This window comes from Watersipora subatra, chromosome 10 (assembly GCF_963576615.1).
Source record: "Watersipora subatra chromosome 10, tzWatSuba1.1, whole genome shotgun sequence".
NCBI classification, from domain to species: Eukaryota; Metazoa; Bryozoa; class Gymnolaemata; order Cheilostomatida; family Watersiporidae; genus Watersipora; species Watersipora subatra.
The window spans coordinates 58,323,995-58,346,712 of record NC_088717.1 but is presented as its reverse complement, the minus strand read 5'-3'; the positions used below and the strand labels follow the sequence as shown (position 1 = coordinate 58,346,712).

Sequence of the window (22,718 nt, the reverse complement as noted above, 5' to 3'; positions counted from 1 at the left end):
CCACCCAAACCTGCAGGAAACTGCTAAGCCATTTCTGAGGAGTGACAACCACTTTCTTTGTAAACCCTTTCCTTTTCCATCTGCAGCCTGTATGGAATGTCTCAAAGCTATTTGGAAGAGTCACATCCTAGTTTGATTACAACCACCTGCCTAACCTGTCAAGATGTTTAGGCAGTTAACAAAAAAGTATCAATTTGTTGTGTAAAAAGAAACGACAAAATCGTTGTAATGCCCTCAGCAAACAAAACTCTACAAATATAAAAGGTTTTCAAAAGATAAAACACACGAAAGCAAGTTCAGAAATGACATGCTGAAAATTAATAATATTAGACAGGAAAGCCAGCCTAGTGAGCTCTTGACAAGTTGCCAGTGTTTAACCTCAACGTATATTCACCCAGTAGCATGATGTTCACATTGCTTATAGTAAAACCAGGAACTAAAGAGGACAAGAGCCCGTTTTGTGTTTGACAGTGGCTTTTAATCTGTTTTTCAGGCGTGTATAAAAAGAGACGAACCTTTGTATTTTTGATAATCATTACTTATGTGAGATTAGCTGCCCAAACATATAAGCAAAAGGTGAACTTGTGTGCGATGTGTATGTATATCAATAGCATACTGTCAATTGGGTAAGCGAGTAAAAATTGCATAATCACCATCTATAATCATAAAACTTGACATAGTCTCACAAAAGTGAACAACAGCCAAAAACAATTGCGATTGTGCTACGAGAAGTATTTCATTAAGCCATATCAATCTTACATGAAACTCCTCTATAGCAGAACACATAATATACTACAGCGAGCACCCCATAGCATACTGCAGCAAACACCTCATAACATACTACAGCGAACACCTCATAGCATTCCACAGTGAACACCTCATAGCACACTATTGAAACAATCTCATAGCATTCCACAGTTAACGCTTCATAGCATACAACAGCGAACACCTCACAGCATTCCACAGCTAGCACCTCATAGAATACTACAGCGAACACCTCACAGCATTCCACTGCTAGCACCTCATAGCATACTACAGCGAACACCTCACAGCATTCCACAGCTAGCACCTCATAGCGTACTACAGCAAACACCTCATACCGCACAGCTATTAAAAAATCACAGCATGTTGAAGTAAAAAATGTTCTATTAAGCAGAACAGAAAGGATATCGTAGAAAGTTGAGACAATCGGAGAGAAATATATCATATCATCGTGCAGGCGTTACACTAATCCAAAGCAAAGCTTACTTGAGCAGCAAGTTCACCAAAAACAGCACGATAGTAGGTAAAAGTGTAGCGTGTCTATGAATAGAGAGTGAACCTGATCTGTCATAATTGCAGAGGCTTGTGGAACACGCACAAATTTTCTTTCTATATCCGAGGTATTTAGCAATGGTATGGCACCCATCTTTGTACTTCTTGTCGCAAGATCTAACAATATATAAATTAACAATATATATTAACAATATATATTAACAATATTTAAATTAACAACATATAAACTAACAATATATAAATTACCAATATATAAATTAATTATATATAAACTAACAATATATCAATTAACAACATATAAGTTAACAATATATAAACTAACAATAAATAAACTAACAATATACCAATTAACAACATATAAACTATCAATATATCAATTAATTATATATAAACTAACAATATATCAATTAACAATATATAAATTACCAATATATCAATTAATTATATATAAACTAACAATATATTAATTAACAATATATAAATTACCAAAATATAAACTAACAATATAAAAACTAACAATATATCAATTAACAACATATAAACTAACAATATATAAACTAACAATATATTAACTAACAATATATAAACTATCAATATATAAACTAACAATATATAAACTATCAATACATAAACTATCAATATATACACTATCAATACATAACTTAATCATATATAAACTAATAATGTATACAAATCACTATTACATACAAAATTTTGATTAATCTTTCATTGTTACGTTTTCTCCAAAGCGGTTTTACATATATACAGAACATGATCAGAAAGCATGACTCTTAAAATTGTAACATGTGGTCCTACAAAACAATACTGATATATAATCATTAAATCTGTACAAGGGGGACAACTACTGCAGGCGAAATGCCTACATGAGCTGGGTTTGTGTACAAAAATAACAATAGGTGCTAGACTAAAACTGTAGTTGTCCCTACTAAACTATTTTGATGCCATTTGTAATCTGCCATAATTGCAATCATATGACGAAAATGATTTGGCCGTGTTGTTTCCATCTTACCAGGCAAGGCCGTGAATGAGCTAGTCTTATATTTTAGTAGTTTCCTCCTCCTTCATATGTTTTCCTCTTATGTTTTTCATGTTTTATCTAAACAGCCTGCAGTTTTGGTATTTCATACTGGATATGGTTTCCGTTGAAATATTAATCTATATACATGTATATATTTCTCAAAGTATGTCGTCTGTTAATTTGTGGATCTGTCTGTCATTCCAGCTATAGCTATTAAAATCTTGGAATGAAGAATCCACACCGAAAAAGATGTGATCTCGACCCTTCCATTCGCAAGTCCGGCGCCGTGCCCATTAGGCCACAGAGATTGATTTGCTCACTAGCTGATATTTGTCGCTATATGGGAGCAAAAAGCCAATGGCTTTACGTACTAAGCAGGGTCATAGCATAACCACGAGAGAAGCTGGTAGCTCTCACTATTAAGTGTACTTAATATTTTCCATTGGCAATGTGCCAGGCTGATAGCAAGTGGCAGGCAACTCTCATTACTTCTCATTGTTTATAAGCTGATATTTAATACCCGGGCAACGTCGAGAAGCACAGCTAGTATTAACATATTTCTGAAAACAAAGTTGTTGATACCGCATTCACTTAATTTCATAAAAAATTCAACGTTTATATGTCTTGCTTTTGAAGGGCATGTGGTGTCCCACGACTTAATCAACTTTTCAATCATCAACTGATTACTACATATCTACTAACTGCATGTCCTAATTCTTTTTGATTGACCCATTTTGTAACAAAACGCTTGAATACCCTAAATTTGATACAAACTCCGGTGTTCCTTTGGGTTGAACAATTTTGCTAAAAATTGTATTTTGATAGTTTAGAATCAAAGTAAATTCATTATATTAATATATATTTTTATATTATATTAGCATATAATTTTTAAAACGCGATATTTCAAGAATACCGCTTTTTAAAGCTCATTGATTGACATCTGTTCCACCGCATTTATCTCTGGCCATCCCATCAATAAACAGGAACAGCACAGTAACTAATTATGTTTACCACATCTGCTGACTGCTCTGACCACACAAAGAAACATGGGTGATGGGCAGCCAGAGTACAACAGGTTGTTAAAATTTCTTGGTGTCTACGTAGGAGTTTCCTGATACATGTTAGCAATCCTAATAGAGATAAAGATAAAACATCTTAGTTAGAAGAGAAGGCTGCTAATTGATTGGCAGCGCAACGTTATACTAGCCTTTTCACTGTACCAAGTGCGCTGTGAAAGCTCTCTGTAATGGTCACGCAGGTCTCGCCCGGATCGCAATCTTCTTTGTATGCACTAAGGCTTGTTGAGGCCTCCATGTAGCAGCTGGAGTTGAAGAGCCCCTTACAGTCATAGCAGCGTAAACCCTCAATAGTACCAATCGCTGTTAAAGATGATCTTGCACGATTGAAGTGATGCAAATGAAAATAATATCATTATAAAGCTGAGACATCAAGCTTTAATTTGATGTAATTTATGTCTTTATAGACCTACTCAGTCCAAATATATAAGAGTTTGAATGAGATTCTCTCTTGTAAAGCTCAGATTCAAATGAGAGCTTGACTCCTGACTTGTAAAGGCAAAGTGGTATAGGACAAAAATCCCATGGACAAAAAATTTATAAGCGATAAATATATGGTCTCTTCTTTAACCAAACATCAGCACAAAATTTTTATATAGGTTATAATAAAGGATATCGCTAACAAACTAGTTGTCTGAGCTTACTGTGTTAAGGACTGAAACTACAGAAACACACGTTCTCCACACGCTAACTAAATATTGTCAGTAAAGTTGAATGTGAAATAAAAAAAAATCTCCATCATCTGTCAAAAAAAAGCCTTTACGAAGGCACTGTTTTGGTTTGGCGCACTCTAAATATTATTGCGAGACGTATAAACGGTCTAAAATGTTCTAACTTAGGATTTTTTTTTAATTTTTGAAGATTGAGAAATTTTGGGGTTTATTAGTTTTTATGTGAAAGTATTATCGTGGTTCAAAAAGTCACAGGCAATTACAGAAGTCCAGAAGGTTAACTAAAATATCCATTTGAGTTGCGCTGCTAAGCTAGTCACTCGGGCTGTCTGAGAAGGAGATTAGACTTTCTCTATAAAGGTTGACTGTATACAACTTAGATCTAGACAGTACCGTATATAACTTATATCTAGACTGTAAACAACTTATATCTAGACAGTACATAACTTATATCTAGACTGTATATAACTTATATCTAGACAGTATATAACTTATATCTAGACTGTATATAACTTATATCATGCTCTACATCACAGCAAATACAAACACCTGCTAATTTGCTTTTCTTAACACTTTTAGTGTTCGGACTAGATTTTGTATTTTTATTTATTTTCATTAATTATCTTTATCTTTAACTGCCGAGGTTCAGTGGTTAGTACTCTGGTATACAATCAGTAGGTTAGTGGTTTGAATCATAGAAGGACCATTGGTGGTGTTAGGAAGGGCATCCAACCATAATTGCTCCTGTGGCAACTCTCATGAGCAAATGATCACAATATATTCTGTACTAGGAAATATCATTTGCAGTGGTGACCTCTAAATGGGAAAAGCGGAAAGAAAAAGAGATGCACCAATTACCGCTAAAACAACACTAAAGTTTTTTTATGCAACTCTTGGATCAGTGCATTCAGATGATGCTAAAGGTCGTTAACACTGTAAGCTTATTCATGTTTGAAATGAGAATTCTCTGAGAAACTAAAAACTGCCCTCTAGCTTAAAGAACTAAGGCTGACATAGAAATGCAAACGTCTGACATACCTGCTAGTAACAGTAACAGCATTCTCCAAGCCATCTTTGTGTTAGTCATACCTTCGTCTTCTTCAGTCGACCTATCTCCCGTTTATGGCAGTGTAGCTAAAACCTTCTGCTATACATTTGCTAAATGCTGCCGCTATCTAACCTTGGCATCATTTTTGGCCGACAGAAAGAGATTTTATCTTTACACAAGGACACAGCACTGCACAAGCATAGTGAGTCACAGATAGTGTTTTTAGATGTTGCACTGATACAGTATTACTGGGGGGTGTGTGCTCTAAAGAAGCACCAGCGCAGGTGCCCTGTCACAAAGCATAGCTTTTCTAAAATACTGAATTATCTTTAATGTTTAGATTGTGTTCCTTAGCAAACAAACACCATACATAGACCATTTTAGGAAAACATTTTATTTCAAATTGAACATGATAGTTCATGTTGACACGTACACAACCTCTTCAGGTAGCAAGATTATTGTGCAGAAACAGATTTGCAGTGATTTAGTTGAGCATTTTCTTCTTACCAAAGGTAATAATTTTTCCATGGAAATTCTATTTTCACTGTAGAATTCTTTTTAGTTAGCCTTTTAGAGATACTGTGTACATATGGGTACATGTATATATGGTTACATGTATATATATGAATATATATATGCGAATATATTTGATTTCTGTTGAACACTCCTGTGCAGCAATCTCTATCAAGCTCTGTACCTTATGTATTAAAGTCATTACAACAGGTGTAAATATATACCATAACAGACCAGCTCTATGTCCACTTGGATCAGCAGCATATCCTTTCTTTTCCTCAAATCTTTCTAGCATTCAAAGTAATTCCTTTCACTGTTTAGCCTAAACCACATTCTAAAGAAATATATGGTAGTGGTTTTATATTTTCACTAATAGATACTTCCCAGAATGCTCTAGCTGGACTGGAGCATCATCTTGAGTTTTATATAATGCATATATAAGTATATATATAAATATAAATATATATATAAAAATATATATATATAAATATATATATATAAGTATACAGATATATATATACACATATATACATACATATACATATATATTTATCGGAAAAAAAAAGAAGAAAAAAGTAAACTTTTAGTAATAGCAATGCAAAGCAGGTGCTTTTAGTTACTATACAAATATATATATATATATATATATATATATATATATATATATATATATATATATATATATATATATATATATATATGTATATATATATATATATTAACTAAAAGCAAGTGCAAAAGCATATAAAAAGAGAACTCTACACTAAAAACCTAAAAGATTATTAGTGGAGTATGAAATATTTGAAAAATTATTGCGAAAAAAGTAAACTTTTAGTATTTGCGTTACAAATTTGTTTCGTGCGAAGCACTCATCAGACGCGATTGTACTAAAATTTTTGTACAGTTTAGTACAATTTACTTTTAGTACAATCGCGTCTGATGAGTGCTTCGCACGAAACAAATGTGTAACGCAAATACTAAAAGTTTACTTTTTTCGCAATAATTTTTCAAATATATATTATATATATATATTTGTATAGTAATATACAAATATAATATATATATATTATTATATATATATATTATATATATATGATATATATACGATATACATATATATATACGATATATATACGATATATATATACGATAGGCCTATATATATAATATATATATATACGATATATATACAATAAATATATAAATATATACATTATATATAAATATATATACAAGGTAGAATATATATAAGGTAGAGTATATATAAGGTGTATGTAAACCTTATAAATAGAAATATATATATATATATATATTTATGTATAGGCTGGAGATCATCAGATAGCATAAGTCAATGTTGTATTTAAAAGACATTTCTTATAGCACTGAAAACGAAGACATTAATGAGACAAATAAGAATTCCTATTGAGAAGGAAGTACGAGTAAAAATGAATCTAATAGACATCTGGCACGGAACAAAAAATATAAAAATATCACAATATAAAAATAAGAAATAAAACAAGCATGAAAGTTGTTACACAATTATGTAAGATGCTCGCAAAAGTAAAAACTAAAACTCGGTAGCCGATAGTATCACAAGTATCACAATATTGAAAAACTGGTTTTTAGAGATCTGGTAGCAACACTTTAGCTTGAGTGCATGAACCCAACACATTATTACTGAATATTATTTCCCATTCAGTAGGATGTAGAATAGCCGTGGAAGCAAAACCATTATTTATGATCTCAAACTACAAGATACGGCTGAAAGCTCACTTGTGACAAGACAAAAGAATAGGCTGTTGCTCAGAATGGCTACTGAAAGGTGATGAGATGTTGTCTACTCTTGTTGTATTAACTGGGCTTGCATGGAGTAAACTTGTTTATCATCTTATCTGTAATTAAAAGAGGACCATAACATCAGTAGCGCAGGTAACCGTTTGTCTGTGCAGCCTTATCTTTGCCTAGTTCATGTACGATTGATTTTACCGAAAGCCTATAGTAATGAATGGTTTTGGGATAAGAAGGAAGTTGTTTCCCCAGGCAGTACCAGCTGAACAGCTGTCAGGTGTTTGTACCTCCTATCGAATAACAATGAAGGCCGATACAACCCACATCATGAATCTGGGTATCCTGTTGGAACTAAGAGAAAAAGAGTCTTTACTAGACTTCCCCGGAGGCCACACTCATAGGCCCGGATAAACTTACTCTCCAGCTTGTCGCCTCAGCAGACCAAAAGTGCCAGTATGTCTGTACCCGCCTGCTGAATTACATATTACATATCTGTATTGCCAAAAAAATGACTCTAGTAATGCAGAAGTTGGTGTTTCTTAAAATATTCTACATGCAGTTTTATGGAAGTGGTACAAATTAATACTAATCATAATGGCTCGAACGCCGCGGAACTAAAAAGGTTCGCCGTGTTGGTGCTCCGGCTCTAGCATCCAATGAAAAATCAGTTAGAAAACAAACAGAAGATAAGTTCATCTTGGAAGTCGCAAGAACTAGCTCTAAACAGATGGTAAGAGAAAGCAGAAAACAGAACTGCATGGAAGTCAGTGATAAAGCCTGAACCATAAGACAGTCATTGCCTAAATGACAGAGATAGAGACATGCCTGAGTAGTACCAGTGGATCACTATCTCTGATGACACATTTAGGACTTACTCAGGCATACAAGCATGCTAAAGATCTACCATACTATACTCCCACCACATCAGAGTACCATGTCTGGCGCAAATGCAGTTGACAGGCATTTGTGCATTTCTTCATTTAAAGATTGCAAGAAAAGTTTGAAGCCATGTTGATTGACATAAATATCTTATAAAACAGGTGTTCAATGAAAATCGCAAATAAAGATTTGGTTGAACTTTGAATAACAAAAGATATTAAAATACCATTCCTATTACATTCTCATTGAATGATTGTTGCAAACAATGAAATTCACATTATAGTTGAAATCACACAGAATTATAAATTTATTTAAAATGAAGACGCAGTTCACTGTGCTAAGAAATGGACAAACATTTAAAAACCAACTTTTGGTTGCTGTTGTACCCTGGGTAAAAGGGAGAGATGCTGCCTAACCAAAAGACAAGCAATCAAATCAGCAAAGTTCAAAAAAGGCAAACATGATAAAGCACCCAAGCTCCATTGCCATCACTTTTTGTAGCAGACCTAGCTAGACTTTAAAACAGACCTGCCAATGGAGACATTCCATAGTCTCTAAGAGCCCTCATGAGTATCCAGAAAGTCGCAGTTTGTGGGAAGTCCGTAAGCCAAACATGGAAGAGATGGAGAAGGAGGATGGAAAGACTTGCTTCGCTTGTTCGCACTGGAAGACTAGAAGTTGCCTCCTCTAGCTTGTCTCCATTGCTGTGACTGCGGAGACAAACCTTTTACTAACATATCACTTCCATACTGACAGTTCCTTGTAAAATTCTTATTAAAAAATCTTTGATCACTTTAAAGTTAACTAGGAAACCAAATTTTATTTTGCCTTACAATACCTCCCACCTTACAATACCTCCCACCTTACAATACCTCCCACCTTACAATACCTCCCACCTTACAATACCTCCACCCTTCCTATTAAGATAAACAATGACCCATCATCTGGTGAACTTTGCAGATGTACCAGACTGGTTGGGTCACAATATAAACTAACTGTGTCTCTAGTCTCCACAATGAGCAAATCACTCAATTAAAAGTTGTGTTATCAACTAAAAGTTGGAGGCGGCACAACTCCAATCCTTCTTCACATTTATAACAAATGCTATACGCCAGTGTCAGCGGTGAGAGAGTGCCTAACCTTAGTGCAAGGCTATTATTATTGTCTTAATGAAACCCTTGCTAAAAGCATCAACCTTATAACTCACTAGTATGACCTCATATCCTGTTATCAATTGAATCATTATTACCTTAACCTCTACTTATGACAAGTCAAGCACTATTACTGATATGTACTAGCTGCTGCAAATAACACTCACGGTTTGTACAAAATTCTAATTTTTGGCAATGCGTTTCTAATCTGAGTGAGTTATGTTGATTCATACAGGTAATAACCTAGACAACAACATCTGACAGCGATTATTATACGTAGTTTGAAGCTAAGGCTATTTATGGTACCTACTACTGAGCTGACTGTTGAGTTAATAAATGTGCAAGCATTTGCGAGTGACTTAATGCATGACCCAAACAAGTATTTCTGATTACTGGTGAGTCCAGAGGCTACAGGCTCACTGCTTCCAGGCCAAAACTCCCAGAGTGATTTGTTTCATAAAATTTTTTGCAGATAGCTCCATCACAGCGTAAAAAAAGATGGCCTTCGCTGACATCAAGCCAGCACACATACATATTGTCGGCTTGTAGAGTTTAAAAAGCTGCAACAAGTGTTACTCAATTCTAATGAGATGACATGTAAAACAGGTGTCACCAACCTGCATTGAAAAAGCTCCATAAACATTTTATACCAATGGTCCTCTTCTTTGATGAGCTCACACAGGACATTAAACACCTGTTTCATCAGGTCAACCTAGAGAAAACAGAGAGCGGGTGAAAGTTAATAGGTGTGACAGCAACGCTATTGCATAGTACCAGAAGAACTTGTGAGCTGAAACCTGTGCATTTATAAGCTCAAAGCTAGACAATCACACAAAATGATGACCAACTTGCACTGAAAGACCCCTTTCGGATCGGATAAGCTCTAACTGGAAGGCTAGAGTTTGAATTAGTTTGGTACCAACCTGATACAACCTGCTACCCACCTGATACAACCTGCTACCCACCTGATACAACCTGCTACCCACCTGATACAACTTGCTACCCACCTGATACAACCTGCTACCCACCTGATACAACCTGCTACCCACCTGATACAACCTGCTACCCACCTGATACAACCTGCTACCCACCTGATACAACCCGCTACCCACCTGATACAACCTGCTACCAACCTGATACAACCTGCTACCCACCTGATACAACCTGCTACTCACCTGATACAACCTGCTACCCACCTGATACAACCTGCTACCCACCTGATACAACCTGCTACCAACCTGATACAACCTGCTACCCACCTGATACAACCTGCTACCAACCTGATACAACCTGCTACTCACCTGATACAACCTGCTACCCACCTGATACAACCTGCTACCCACCTGATACAACCTGCTACCAACCTGATACAACCTGCTACCCACCTGATACAACCTGCTACTCACCTGATACAACCTGCTACCCACCTGATACAACCTGCTACCCACCTGATACAACCTGCTACCCACCTGATACAACCTGCTACCCACCTGATACCAACCTGCTACTCACCTGATACAACCTGCTACCAGCCTGATACAACCTGCTACCCACCTGATACAACCTGCTACCCACCTGACACAACCTGCTACCCACCTGATACAACCTCAACACTGACAGCTCACTAGCAACATAGTCCTCCAGTAGATCGTACTGCCTGGCCAACACAGTTGATGCGAGTCTAGAATACTTTCTCATCCCTTCTAATGCTGTCTCATCACACTGCAATTATAAGTAAGGGCAGATTTAGGGTCTAAAACCGTAAATAGGTAGCCCAATATTTAGGGAGGTTGTAAGAATTTTAACTCAAATGACTAGCAGCATCTATTCATCTCTCACTATATGACAATTGGACAAGCAAATATTTGACACAAAAAAAGGATTTAAAAAGAATCAATAACCGCATATCAATAACCAATAATGCCCCAATAACCAATCATATCATCCTAATACGCCCCAATAACCAATCATATCATCCTAATACGCCCCAATAAACACAAACGTGTGAGATAGAGAAATGTGTACGCATGGGAACACACATGGGGACACGCACACCCTCAATGCCATGTATGTATACAAGCATGAGGGGCACTCGCACGAATACACCTTAATTTTTCATGTGAAGTTCAGTGTGCTTTTGCATAATCACTCACAGAGTCCTTAATAGAGATGTCAGCGCCGGATGCTAGAAGGACCATGGCTGTCTCCACGTGACCTTGAGCCATAGCAATATGCAAAGCTGTTGAGCCAAACTAAAATATCGAGACAAAAGAAATGGAGTTAAACTGAAACAAGTATCTCAACAAACATTTCCTTCATTGAGGCTTTTTGCAGGTCAGAGTTGAAAGAGAAGAATACCTGTTGGTTGTATATATATAATATGTTACTTCATTATATGTAATATATTACTTTATTATATGTAATATATTACTTTATTATATGTAATATATTACTTTATTATATGTAATATATTGCTTTATTATATGTAATATATTACTTCATTATATGTAATATATTACTTAATTATATGTAATATATTACTTTATTATATGTAATATACTACTTTATTATTTGTGACATATTACTTTATTATATGTAATATATTAATTTATTATATACAATATATTACTTAATTATATATATTATATATGACTTCATTAAACATAATATATTACTTTATTATACATAATATATTACTTTATTATATATATACATGTAATATATTACCTAATTATACATAATATATTACTTTATTATACTTAATATATTACTTTATTATATATAATATATCATTTTATTATATATAATATATTACTTTATTGGGAATAATTTCATTTCAAACAGAAATGTATTTCAAATTATGCTGTACAAAAATCATAAAACAAGAAAACAAGGCAACAGCCAATAAAATCAAATAAATGGTTTGACAGAGTGTTTAAAATACCTTTTCTGCCAAGTGAACAGATGCTAGGTAGAAGATTGTTAAATCAACTAACGATAATATTTTTAAAATTATAGTTAGGTGTATGCAATTTGTTCCTATCACATAAGTTTGAAATGAGTTGAAAACTTGTAACTGTTATGTCCAAAACGAGGACACAAACCATGAGAGGCCTTGAAACCTTCAATTGCAGTAAAATAGATATTCAGCAAGAGTAAGGTGAGTGAAGTAAGAATATGCAACGATTTGATAAGATGGAATATCTTGTAGATTTGATATTAGTCGAGATACTCTTTTTTGCAAAAAAATAAATCATTAGTGACGTACCTTAGAGCTAGATTATAATAAACTATTATAATTATTATTATAATAAATTATTATAAATTAAATTATCATTAATGTGTATACCGTAAATAACATGGCAAAAGATAAACTGATAACAAAATGCTATGGCAGATTTTGAGTTCATGTATAATGGCCTGCACAACAGGATCAGAGTCAATGACTTGGTGACCTTATTACAAATAGTGTCAACATGATTACTCCAAGAGAGTTGACAACTTAACACAGAAAAAAAATGTTGTACATTAGCACTGTCACCTGAGTTGTTTGCATGTTCACATGAGCGCCATATTCCAAGAGAACTCTCACATTCCAGACGAAGCCTCTCTCAGCAGCTAGGTGTAGAGGAGTTATGCCCTCATTGTCCACTATGTTAACGGTCGCTAGCTTGTCCAATAGACCTCTGCACATTTGCCCAGACAGGTCGTTCTCAGCTGCACAGTGTAAGGCTGTACGGGCCCGCTGGAAACCAATTTAACCATAAGCATAGAAATACACAACGACACAACATATTAATTATATGCATAAAGTTATGCACAGACACAACATATTAATCATAATCATAGAGTTATGCACAGACACAACATATAAATTCTTAATCAAAGCTTCAATAATGACATTACTTAAGCCAGTCAAAACATCAAATTTTAGAACTAAATTTGTTTAAGAATCACGCACTTAGCAGCTTTAAAAAGGCTGGAATTATTTAATGAATTCGAGAAAAAAGTGTTTCTAGTTGCTGGGACATGACTAAAAACTACTATGCATGTCCCGACCTTATATTTTTAAAGTTGCTAAAGTTTTGGACTCCTCAACAACACAAGGCCCCATGTACTAGACTCGAACCGCTCAACTACTTAAGAAACACTCAAATAAGAAATTTGTATGAGGGAACTGCTTGGTTAAGATAAGTTCAACTTTCAAAAGTTTATAATTTTGCACCTGTATAACTGGTATATCTATCACAGATAACGGAACAGTGCTGTTGTCAACTTACCTTGTGCGACCTTTGGTTGACATTGATACCATCATGGCTAAGAAGAAGCTTGAGTATATCAACCAGCTGGTCAGACATCCTGGTGACCCACTGCAAGGCTGTGCTGCCCACAAGGTCAGTCTGGTTCACATCAGCTCCGTGCTCTAACAAAGTTTGTACGACCTTTTTATGACCTCTCTCACAAGCCTTGATAAGCGCTGTAGCTCCAGCCTGACAGAGAGCCAACAGATAATTCTTGTTAGAGCTTCTTTGACATCTATCTGACTCTATGGCTACCATGAAACACTTCTCTCACATATGAGCATCTATCTGACTCTATGGCTACCATGAAACACTTCTCTCACATATGAGCATCTATCTGATTCTATGGCTACCATGGAACACTTCTCTCACATATAAGCATCTATCTGACTCTATGGCTCCCATGAAACACTTCTCTCACATATAAGCATCTATCTGACTTTATGGCTACCATGAAACACTTCTCTCATATATAAGCATCTATCTGACTCTATGGCTCACATGAAACACTTCTCTCATATATAAGCATCTATCTGACTCTATGGCTACCATGAAACACTTCTCTCACGTATGAGCATCTATCTGACTCTATGGCTACCATGAAAAACTTCTTGTAATACAGATAACAAGCTAGTGATCTTCTGTTCCGGTTGATGGTGACTATGTATAAACACAAGCAATCCAAAGCTCTCTTGCCCTAGTGAAGCGAAGCTTATATACAGCACATCTGCTTGTGAATTACAACTCATCTTTCTCGTGTTTGTCTGTTCATTTGGTCTTCAAGCCTTTAAGGGTAACTCGGTTAGCTAGCGCTTTAGTGAATATAATTCAATCCAGTTCAACTAAATTGTGTGAAAAACTTTGCTTAGTTCACTATAGTAGCTAGACCAACCATGAGGCAATGGCATAACTATATAAAAATATGATCAGTAAGTAATGCTCATCAAAGTTAATGCTTTTTACTGACTGAAAACTTCAAAAAAAATTTTCTGTAAATAAATCATAAAACATATTTTCTTGTAAAAACACTATGTGTACGCGACAGTAAAAAGACCTTTACGAATTTTGAATTCCGCAAAGAATTTCATGCATGTTTTTCTTCCATGCAACTGAATATTAAAATACTTTTGAGGAATTAAGAGAATGAAATAGTATGTAAGGACCTGCAGCCAGCACCTGGAATATCTTAAGTTTGAGCAGCATTTGGAATAACTATTGAGATATTTATCACTAGCACAAAGGTGAGTAGTCGTCTGTCCTTGATAATGGTTGATACAGCATGCTATAGAAAAAAAGTTGGTGTTTTTTTCAGGTACGGAAAAATGCAACTAGTTGTCCAAAACCTTTGAAGGCAAAGTCAGCTATGGGTGAGGCTGAGAACACACTCAAAGGTCTAAAGAAAATAGAAATGAATAAATGTAGTCACCTCATTTTGAGCATTGACATTGACACCGTGGTCAAGCAAGTAATTAGCAATAGGGAGGTAACCATGGTGAGCAGCAAGAATGAAACCATGCTCTAGAACTCTGTCATACATGCGCGTATCCTCCCTCGTTAACTCTATGTAATGGCCGCAGTCGTCTAGCTCGGTAGAGACAAGTGTCTGCTGCTCCTGCAACACGATAAACATCATTTGATAGAGAGAAATAGCTAGGAAAGTGTGATGATACAGTACTGAGCAGAACAAAACATAAAATATAATGAAATATTATTTGATAAAGGTAATTCCTGTGAGAGCAATTTGAATAGCCACGTCATCAAAACACTAGGTAGCATTAACAAGTAAACGTTAAAGATATCAAGCTACTTCACTGTACTTGTAAAGCTGCCACTAGACCACAGAGAATCAACGCAAATGTGATGGAGGCAACACCACTAAACTTTCGGCATAGAACAGGCTAAATTAAACTAGACTAGAACTAGGCTAAGATGAGGCTAGAAAGCTTTTACCTACGTGTATATATGTACACTATCACAAGTTAGTGTGTTGGCACATACAAATGTAACCAATCATAGGAATGAGTAGACCTGACCCGCCGCAAAGCAACCAAACTGTACCTTGATTATAGGGAAGACAAATTGCACATATGCCAAGTTCTTGTGCTCCACTGCGCGGATGAAGTCTCTCAAATAGGCATCTTCATCCTGTAACAATAAGAAAATGCCTCATAATGTTCATACTATTATGTAACGAATTAATAAAAAAAAAGTAGGTGAATGTCAGATTTGATACAAAAAATTGACAAATAGGCATAATCACTGATATGCATATTAACTAGACAGCACAAGCATACCGTTTTTTGCTAGTGTATTCAACTGTTTCATTTAATAAAAGATTTTATAACATTTAAGGAAAGGTTTACTAATCAACATTTATGAAAAGATTAGCTTAATATTCTTAGTGACTTACAGTTTGGACAAAGCAAGCCATATTTAGTCTTTTTTGCATGCATGCAAGATTATAATAGTAAAAATATTTAAAAAAAATTTCTAAGCTTCTTTTGGGTTTTTGATAAAATCCTAGTAGAATATGGTCAAAACATTTTTTTATCTAAAAACCAGTCAAGAGCAGACAAGTTTAACCAACCACCGCTCTGAAGACATCACAGTATCTCCTCTCCATCTTGAAAAAAGTCCGCCTCTCAATAAAAGTTTCTTTCTCTGTCTCAGTCTATCAATGAAAAATTTGAGATGTAATATAAAACCCCATGCTCTGAATAATCCTATTTGTAATAGAAAGCTTTACCGATTATAAATATTCAGTTTTTTTGGTGAGCTTTAAAGCAGTTCCCAGAACAACTATTGAACTGCCTAAAAATCTCAGACAATAATTTAGTAAAAGAATTTAGCAGCATGTAACAATATTAAATTATAGGCCCACACTATAAATACTACAATTCATTTAAAATATTAGGCCCTATGAGCCATGATGAAAAATGTTGAGTAAGTTTCTTCTGAGAGATTTTTTATTGACAAATGCATTAAGAAAGGTTGAATCTTTATCAATAAAATGCTTTTGTCTTCAGACTAAGTAGATATTGATTGATATCCATTTTATTTTTGAAATTAGCATAAAACTCACATTCGGACAAAGAAAATTATACCTTTTGCAACATTTAGTCTATATAACGAAGCATTTAGATTATCTCTCACCAAATTCTATTGTCTATTGTATTGTGGGATTTGTTAGGCTCAGGCTATATTGGTGTCTGAGCTCAAGGCAGTACAGGTGGCCTTGGTAATTACGGTGAGTGCATAAAGCTGAATAAAGCTAGTGGGTAAAGCTAGTAGATTAACTAGTGTAAGGCAGTATGGGGAGGATATAAGGAAGTGTAATGAAAGACGGAGGCTCTTCTTCATCTTCACATCAATACATGTAAGTACATTGATTTATACAACAATTTACTACTTGTATATTCTGTATTGGCCAAAAAAAGTGATGTTAACGGTAAGAAATTGGTACTGACTAGCGCTGCAAGTAGCAAAATGACAGCGAGCTGAGACCCACATACGACAAAACCACAGCGAAAGACAAATTGAATATACAAAAAAATCTTAGCTAACGGGTCAGACCAAAACTAATAGAGTAAGCAAAATAGTTTTTGTAACTGATGTACTGCACAAAAGTACACATATAGCCTTGTCTGTGTGAAGCCTGAAGTAATTATGCTTATGACATCAGTTGAAAATTAACGTATACCACATTCACGCAATATTGCATGTATTACCTCGTAGTTGTCTTCACACTAGACCACCTAATGTGGAAGTGGTCTAGTAGCTTTTAAGTAATGATTAACTAAAATTTCAATACGTGAAAGTTGTAAATTGGCTATAAATGAAAGACTGCTGGGGCAATGAAGTATCTAACCACCAATATTAGGAATCCCCAATATTAACTAACACAATCAGTTAAGTGTCCCACAAAACGCGTAAACCGAATCGCTGCCATAAATGAATTTACTAACGGTTTTGATATCTACGGGCCGTTTAAAAACTGAGATGTGAAATTTGGGACTAGGTATTGTTTCTATAGAAACCAAGCGGATGAACGGCAAATTTGAGGAATAAGGAAAGACAACTGCGAACCGATGTATCATTTTTTGTATACGTTGGTTTGCAGTAAACTTATTATATCTATCTATCTCTATCTCTGCAAAATATCTCAAGTGGCCGCTAGGCCTGTAGAAATAAAATGGTGCATTAGGCATAAAAATAAGATCACAAATAAGCATAGACTTATTTATCTAAGTCTGAAGGATAAAAGTATAAGATCGCTTGGTCTAGTTATAAGAGAATCAGATGTTAAAATTTCATCGCACGGTTAAAAAAAGAGTGTTTCATTGCACTTGTATTGATTGTGTGTCTGATATTGGAGCCTCGAGTAAAATAGGATGAGTTCTTAATTACAAATCTATTAAAATCGACCATTAGGTCTTGGCTTAAAATTTTTTTTTTGCAGTGTGCTTTCGTCCTTGATGCGTCTTCTCTCTGCAAGTGTTTGCCATCCCATTTTCACCATTTCTGATGATATACTATCAAATTTTCTTAAATTGTTGGCCCACCTAAAAGCTTTTCGGTTAATGGATTCTAAATCTTGTATACTATAATCAAAATGTGGATTCCAGATTTCCGAAGCGTACTCTAGCAGTGGACGACACACACTATAGTATGCTGTCCTTTTGACATTAGGAGATGTTTTCTTAAGGGTCCGCATAAGCATAAAAAGAGTGCCGTTAGCCTTACGTATGATGCGATTTATGTGTTCATTAAAATTGAGGGTGCTAGAAACAAGTATACCCAAGTATAAAAAGGATTGCGAGGATATAAGAGATGTACCGCAATAGTTGTATATATGTGAAAATCTAACTGGTTCCACAGATGTAGATGTGCATTTATTAGCATTAAATCTCAACTGCCACGACTCAGCCCATGCAGCCACTCTGCACAGTTGGTCCTGAAGCAGAAGGCTGTCGGACGCACATTCTATTGGTCTAAAAAGTATGGCATCATCCGCAAATAAACGTATGGATGTCTTTGGACAGTTCAGAGACTCTGGAAGGTCATTGATATATAAAAGAAAAAGCAAGGGTCCAAGCACCGACCCCTGGGGCACACCTGATGTTACCTGGGTAGGTGGAGATGTTTTACCGTTAACTATTATAGGTATGATAACTTCAATGCTAGTACGACCAGTGCAGGTAAAGTTTTTGCTTTAGCCGATAAAGGGATTAATAAACTTGTAGTTGTAACATACAAGATTAGCTTGGTTTTGCTTCGCTGCTACCACCTTTATTATGACTCTCTTATTTATATACATTTATCTATTAGATAGTAAGAAAGTTCTCGATGAGTTTAAATTGCTTTTGATCTAGTATTGAACAAAATATTGAAAATTAAAATGGATTCGAAAGCTTCTAGTAACAGGAATCTTTTTATTTGTATGCCATGGAAAATATTTGCCTCAACAGTACTTTCTCTACCCCTTGTTGGCCTAGCCATTGGCGTTACTTATTCAATATTGTACAACTTTGAGACTTCCAATTTCACGCATTGCGAGGTGAGAAAACTATAGTTAATATATATATATATATATATATACCTTGTATATGCGTGTATATTTGTGTACAATTGAAATAATGCGTTTGAGGTACTATAATTGTGAACATTGCTAGCACTTCAGGATTATTCAATAGCCTACTTACCACCACCCAAAATGTTTTTCCTGCTTTTATGTATCTCGAGCTTTTAGTTTTATTAAATATTGCTAATTCTTTTAATATTTCAGATGCTGCTGATCTCAGGTATGCTAATTAAAGGATTGTTCAGTGTTCTTATTACATGTTCCTACAACCCTAGTCCTGGTTAAAGGGAGTAACATTTATGCTGATTGGTTTAAAGTATGTGGAGTCTTCAAAAGGTGCTCACAGTAAGAAATAATCGGTCTTTGCTAGTTAAACTACTTTCTGCTGTAATTCTTTAGGTCTGGAATTTCCTACCTTCAGTTAGTGCCGCTACTGGAACATTTGAACCCCAAAAGTCAGTATGGTGGTGGTGCATTGTAGCCCATACTCCAGCTCGATACTTTGTTTGTGTATGCTATATGACCTTCTACAACACAGTCTCAACTATCAGGTGATTCTATGTGCATAAATATTGTTTCTAAGTGTAAAAATGAGGCGTAACTACAAGTAGCATGAAAGTTTATTATGTATAATCAACTAATGAGAAACAGTTATCATTTTATTCAACTCTTTTTAGTATAACCTTGCGCCTAGGTCATATTTTAAATATGGTTGTCCGGTTAGGTATCTGTGTTTGTTAGTAACTGGCTGTCCCAAAGTTCTGGTGTCAGACACACATACTGCAGCAGCTGCAGAGATACACAACAAAATTGAAGCAACATGGTAGATAATTTTTACTATATGCAAAACTGCCATACATCTTTTGTAGTAAAATGATATCTCTATCTAGACACAAAACCGTTAGAATGAAGCAAAATTCTTTATTTTTTATTTGTTTATATGCATGCCATATGTAATTTTATGATAGTTTCTGAAAAAATTGTTGTAAATTAGAAGTTATTTGAACTTATAAAGTAAACTATATATTCTTCTTGCCCCAGATGTTTCTTTGATCACAAGACAGATTTATGGGCTAAAGACTGTTGCATTAGCTGGCTTGCCTTTATACAAATATGTACTGCTTAGGTGGAGACAAGATAACTCCATCTACATCATCGCATGTGTTATATTGAAAATGGTAGAAGTAACTGCACTGTTCCTTCTCACGCTGGTCAGCTCCACTGCTAACTTCGGTTAGTTGACTTTTACCCATTTTCAAGCCTCATGACAGTCTTTCACCAATTTTTGCTGTATTTTTTAGCTATCGATGTCATTTTATGAGACAATTTTTTCTCTTTAACGCATAACTTATCTTTATGTTCACTTCTTTGTGTGAACCATATTCTTTAATCTATTAAAGTGCATCCAAATGTCGCTACTCAAGTGTCGAGTTTTTTCTCACATGCAACACTTTTGCTGAAAATAGCGACATAAGCATGAATACATTTATAGTGTGTTTATATTGTTTTGTTACAGTTAAAACCATTTACTTTAACTTGTAATATTATCTCCTGTGTACAGCAGATGCTCCTATAACGTATACCTCCTATAATGTAAATTCCAGATAACGTAAAAAATTTATGTGAAGATTTTTTTCCTACTACTTAATTCCATATAACGTATTGTCAAGTCGGGCGAGTTTTCGAAATCGATTTGAATGTTAGTTTATCTCGCCGCACTTGCGGAAGAAAAGACGCCGTATGTTTGGTGGCATTTATATATATATAACTTTCGCGACGTTATATTTTGTCGTAATAGATCGTTAAATATGTCGACAAAAAGGCGAATAGGATAGCTGCGCAATTGTTCATAAATACAAAGGCGATCGATTGGTGCAGATGTTACTGCGTCGGTCTACCAGTTTTAATGTCACTAGTTGAAGTATCGTCGAAAATTATCTTTATCCTAACCTGGACCCCTGGATAGTGATAAACAGCGAACGGGTAGAACCGTTTTTTATAGTAAAAAGATTTTGTTGTTTTGCCTTATTGTAGACGTACAAAATATTTGTTATTAGCTTTACTCTGCAGAATAGACTTTGCTGTTTAAAAAAATAAGCGAGTCATTTTAAATGAACGTCGAAAATGTGCAGTCTCTATCAACTTGTAAATTTACCACAACCATGTTCTATAAAATAAAACTAGTGAGATTGATCATAAAAAGGAGTAAAATTGTTGATGCAAACCAATAATTCTGTAGTTACGGTACAGCCTAAAAATTAAAAGAGTTGAGTGAAGTTTTTTCCTTTTTTCATGGCCAAAGGAGTGAGTTTGGAAAGATCTTGGAACGGATTAGGCAATTTACATGTATTTTACTGTCGTTATAATGTAAACGTTCCTGGAAAATTAACGTTATTTAGGTTATAGGAGCGTCTACTGTATATATAAAAAATTTCAATTATAATGCAAGTTTGATCGAAATCAACATTCTAAATTTCTGATGTTGGTCTGCTCAAATAGCCAGGAATTACTTGTAGCAGACTTTCTACTCATAGGGAGTGGATTAGTAGTTCTATCTAAGGTTTAAATACTGTATGTTAAATATGTGATTCCTCTTTAAGTAAAATTTCATGATAAACTAGTCTTTTGATAGACTCAAATGACGTCATATTGCACACACTTGGTTACTGATGAGCATAATTAGATTGAGTTACCTGGGTAGACTTTGGTAACATGGTGGTTGCTATCACTGTAGGTTGTTTTTCATAACAACCTCTTGGCAACATACCTAATTTTTTCTCGCATTAGCAAAGTTTTAGCTTTTTCAACTGTATTGCGAAGCATCCGCTAATAGTGATATAGCTACACCATTTTAATCCTGTCATAAAAAACTGGAATGCCCCAGCAAAAAATATAGCTCACATTTTTATGTTTTCGTTCAATAATATGAAGATATGTATTTGAATAATTTGGTCAATTTCTTATACTGTGAATTAATTTAGTGATTGAGTTTTTATATTTGGATGGAAATAATTATTTTTATTTTTAGGCTTTCACAAATTTTCCTTTCTCACCTTCATAATAGCATCACTGTTATACATGGCTGGCACCATTCTCCTCCAAGCATCACTTGTTAAGGATACTAAAAACAGGATGGTAAGTCAGATGTGTACTAGTCGGAGATATATAAGTTGAGTCAAGAACTCATCAACACAGTGGTACAGATATGGTACAGATATGGTACAAATATGGTACAGTTATGGCACAGATGTAGTACATATATGGTACAGAGGTGGTACATATATGGTACAGATGTTGTACAGATATGGTACAGTAATATACCTCATAGACATGGTACAGTAATATACCTCATAGACATGGTACAGTAATACACCTCATAGACTTGGTACAGAAATA

At 34.9% G+C, this 22,718-nt stretch overlaps 2 protein-coding genes and 1 long non-coding RNA gene across 5 annotated transcripts in view; 1 reads left to right on the top strand and 2 right to left on the bottom strand.

Moving 5' to 3' along the window:
- Positions 1–582: 582 nt before the first annotated feature.
- On the bottom strand, positions 583–5,180 carry LOC137406398 (uncharacterized). Its single transcript, XR_010979865.1, has 3 exons — positions 5,100–5,180; positions 3,522–3,693; positions 583–1,431 (listed from the first exon to the last, which is right to left on the bottom strand). It is a non-coding gene; the product is annotated as an uncharacterized lncRNA (long non-coding RNA).
- Positions 5,181–6,970: 1,790 nt separating this feature from the next.
- Positions 6,971–22,718, bottom strand: part of LOC137405983 (ankyrin repeat domain-containing protein 29-like) — a 27,823-nt gene continuing 12,075 nt past the window's right edge. Inside the window, exons 2-12 of one of the 2 annotated variants that reach the window (XM_068092474.1) lie at positions 22,376–22,443; positions 16,329–16,412; positions 15,800–15,886; positions 15,168–15,353; positions 13,721–13,930; positions 12,982–13,185; positions 11,594–11,692; positions 11,037–11,162; positions 10,058–10,152; positions 8,818–8,999; positions 6,971–7,514 (exon numbers count right to left, since the gene is read on the bottom strand). In XM_068092474.1, coding sequence (XP_067948575.1) covers positions 7,474–7,514; positions 8,818–8,999; positions 10,058–10,152; positions 11,037–11,162; positions 11,594–11,692; positions 12,982–13,185; positions 13,721–13,930; positions 15,168–15,353; positions 15,800–15,886; positions 16,329–16,412; positions 22,376–22,414 — 1,353 coding nt within the window. In that variant the 5' untranslated portion in view covers positions 22,415–22,443 and the 3' untranslated portion in view covers positions 6,971–7,473. Of the gene's footprint in view, positions 7,515–8,817; positions 9,000–10,057; positions 10,153–11,036; positions 11,163–11,593; positions 11,693–12,981; positions 13,186–13,720; positions 13,931–15,167; positions 15,354–15,799; positions 15,887–16,328; positions 16,413–17,469; positions 17,612–22,375; positions 22,444–22,718 lie in introns of those variants that run through there. The other variant, XM_068092475.1, reaches the window with a different exon arrangement.
- LOC137405984 (post-GPI attachment to proteins factor 2-like) overlaps positions 19,060–22,718 on the top strand; it is a 16,914-nt gene continuing 13,255 nt past the window's right edge. Inside the window, exons 1-4 of one of the 2 annotated variants that reach the window (XM_068092476.1) lie at positions 19,060–19,542; positions 19,722–19,873; positions 20,449–20,555; positions 22,351–22,457. In XM_068092476.1, coding sequence (XP_067948577.1) covers positions 19,842–19,873; positions 20,449–20,555; positions 22,351–22,457 — 246 coding nt within the window. In that variant the 5' untranslated portion in view covers positions 19,060–19,542; positions 19,722–19,841. Of the gene's footprint in view, positions 19,874–20,448; positions 20,556–22,350; positions 22,458–22,718 lie in introns of both variants that reach the window. The other variant, XR_010979828.1, reaches the window with a different exon arrangement.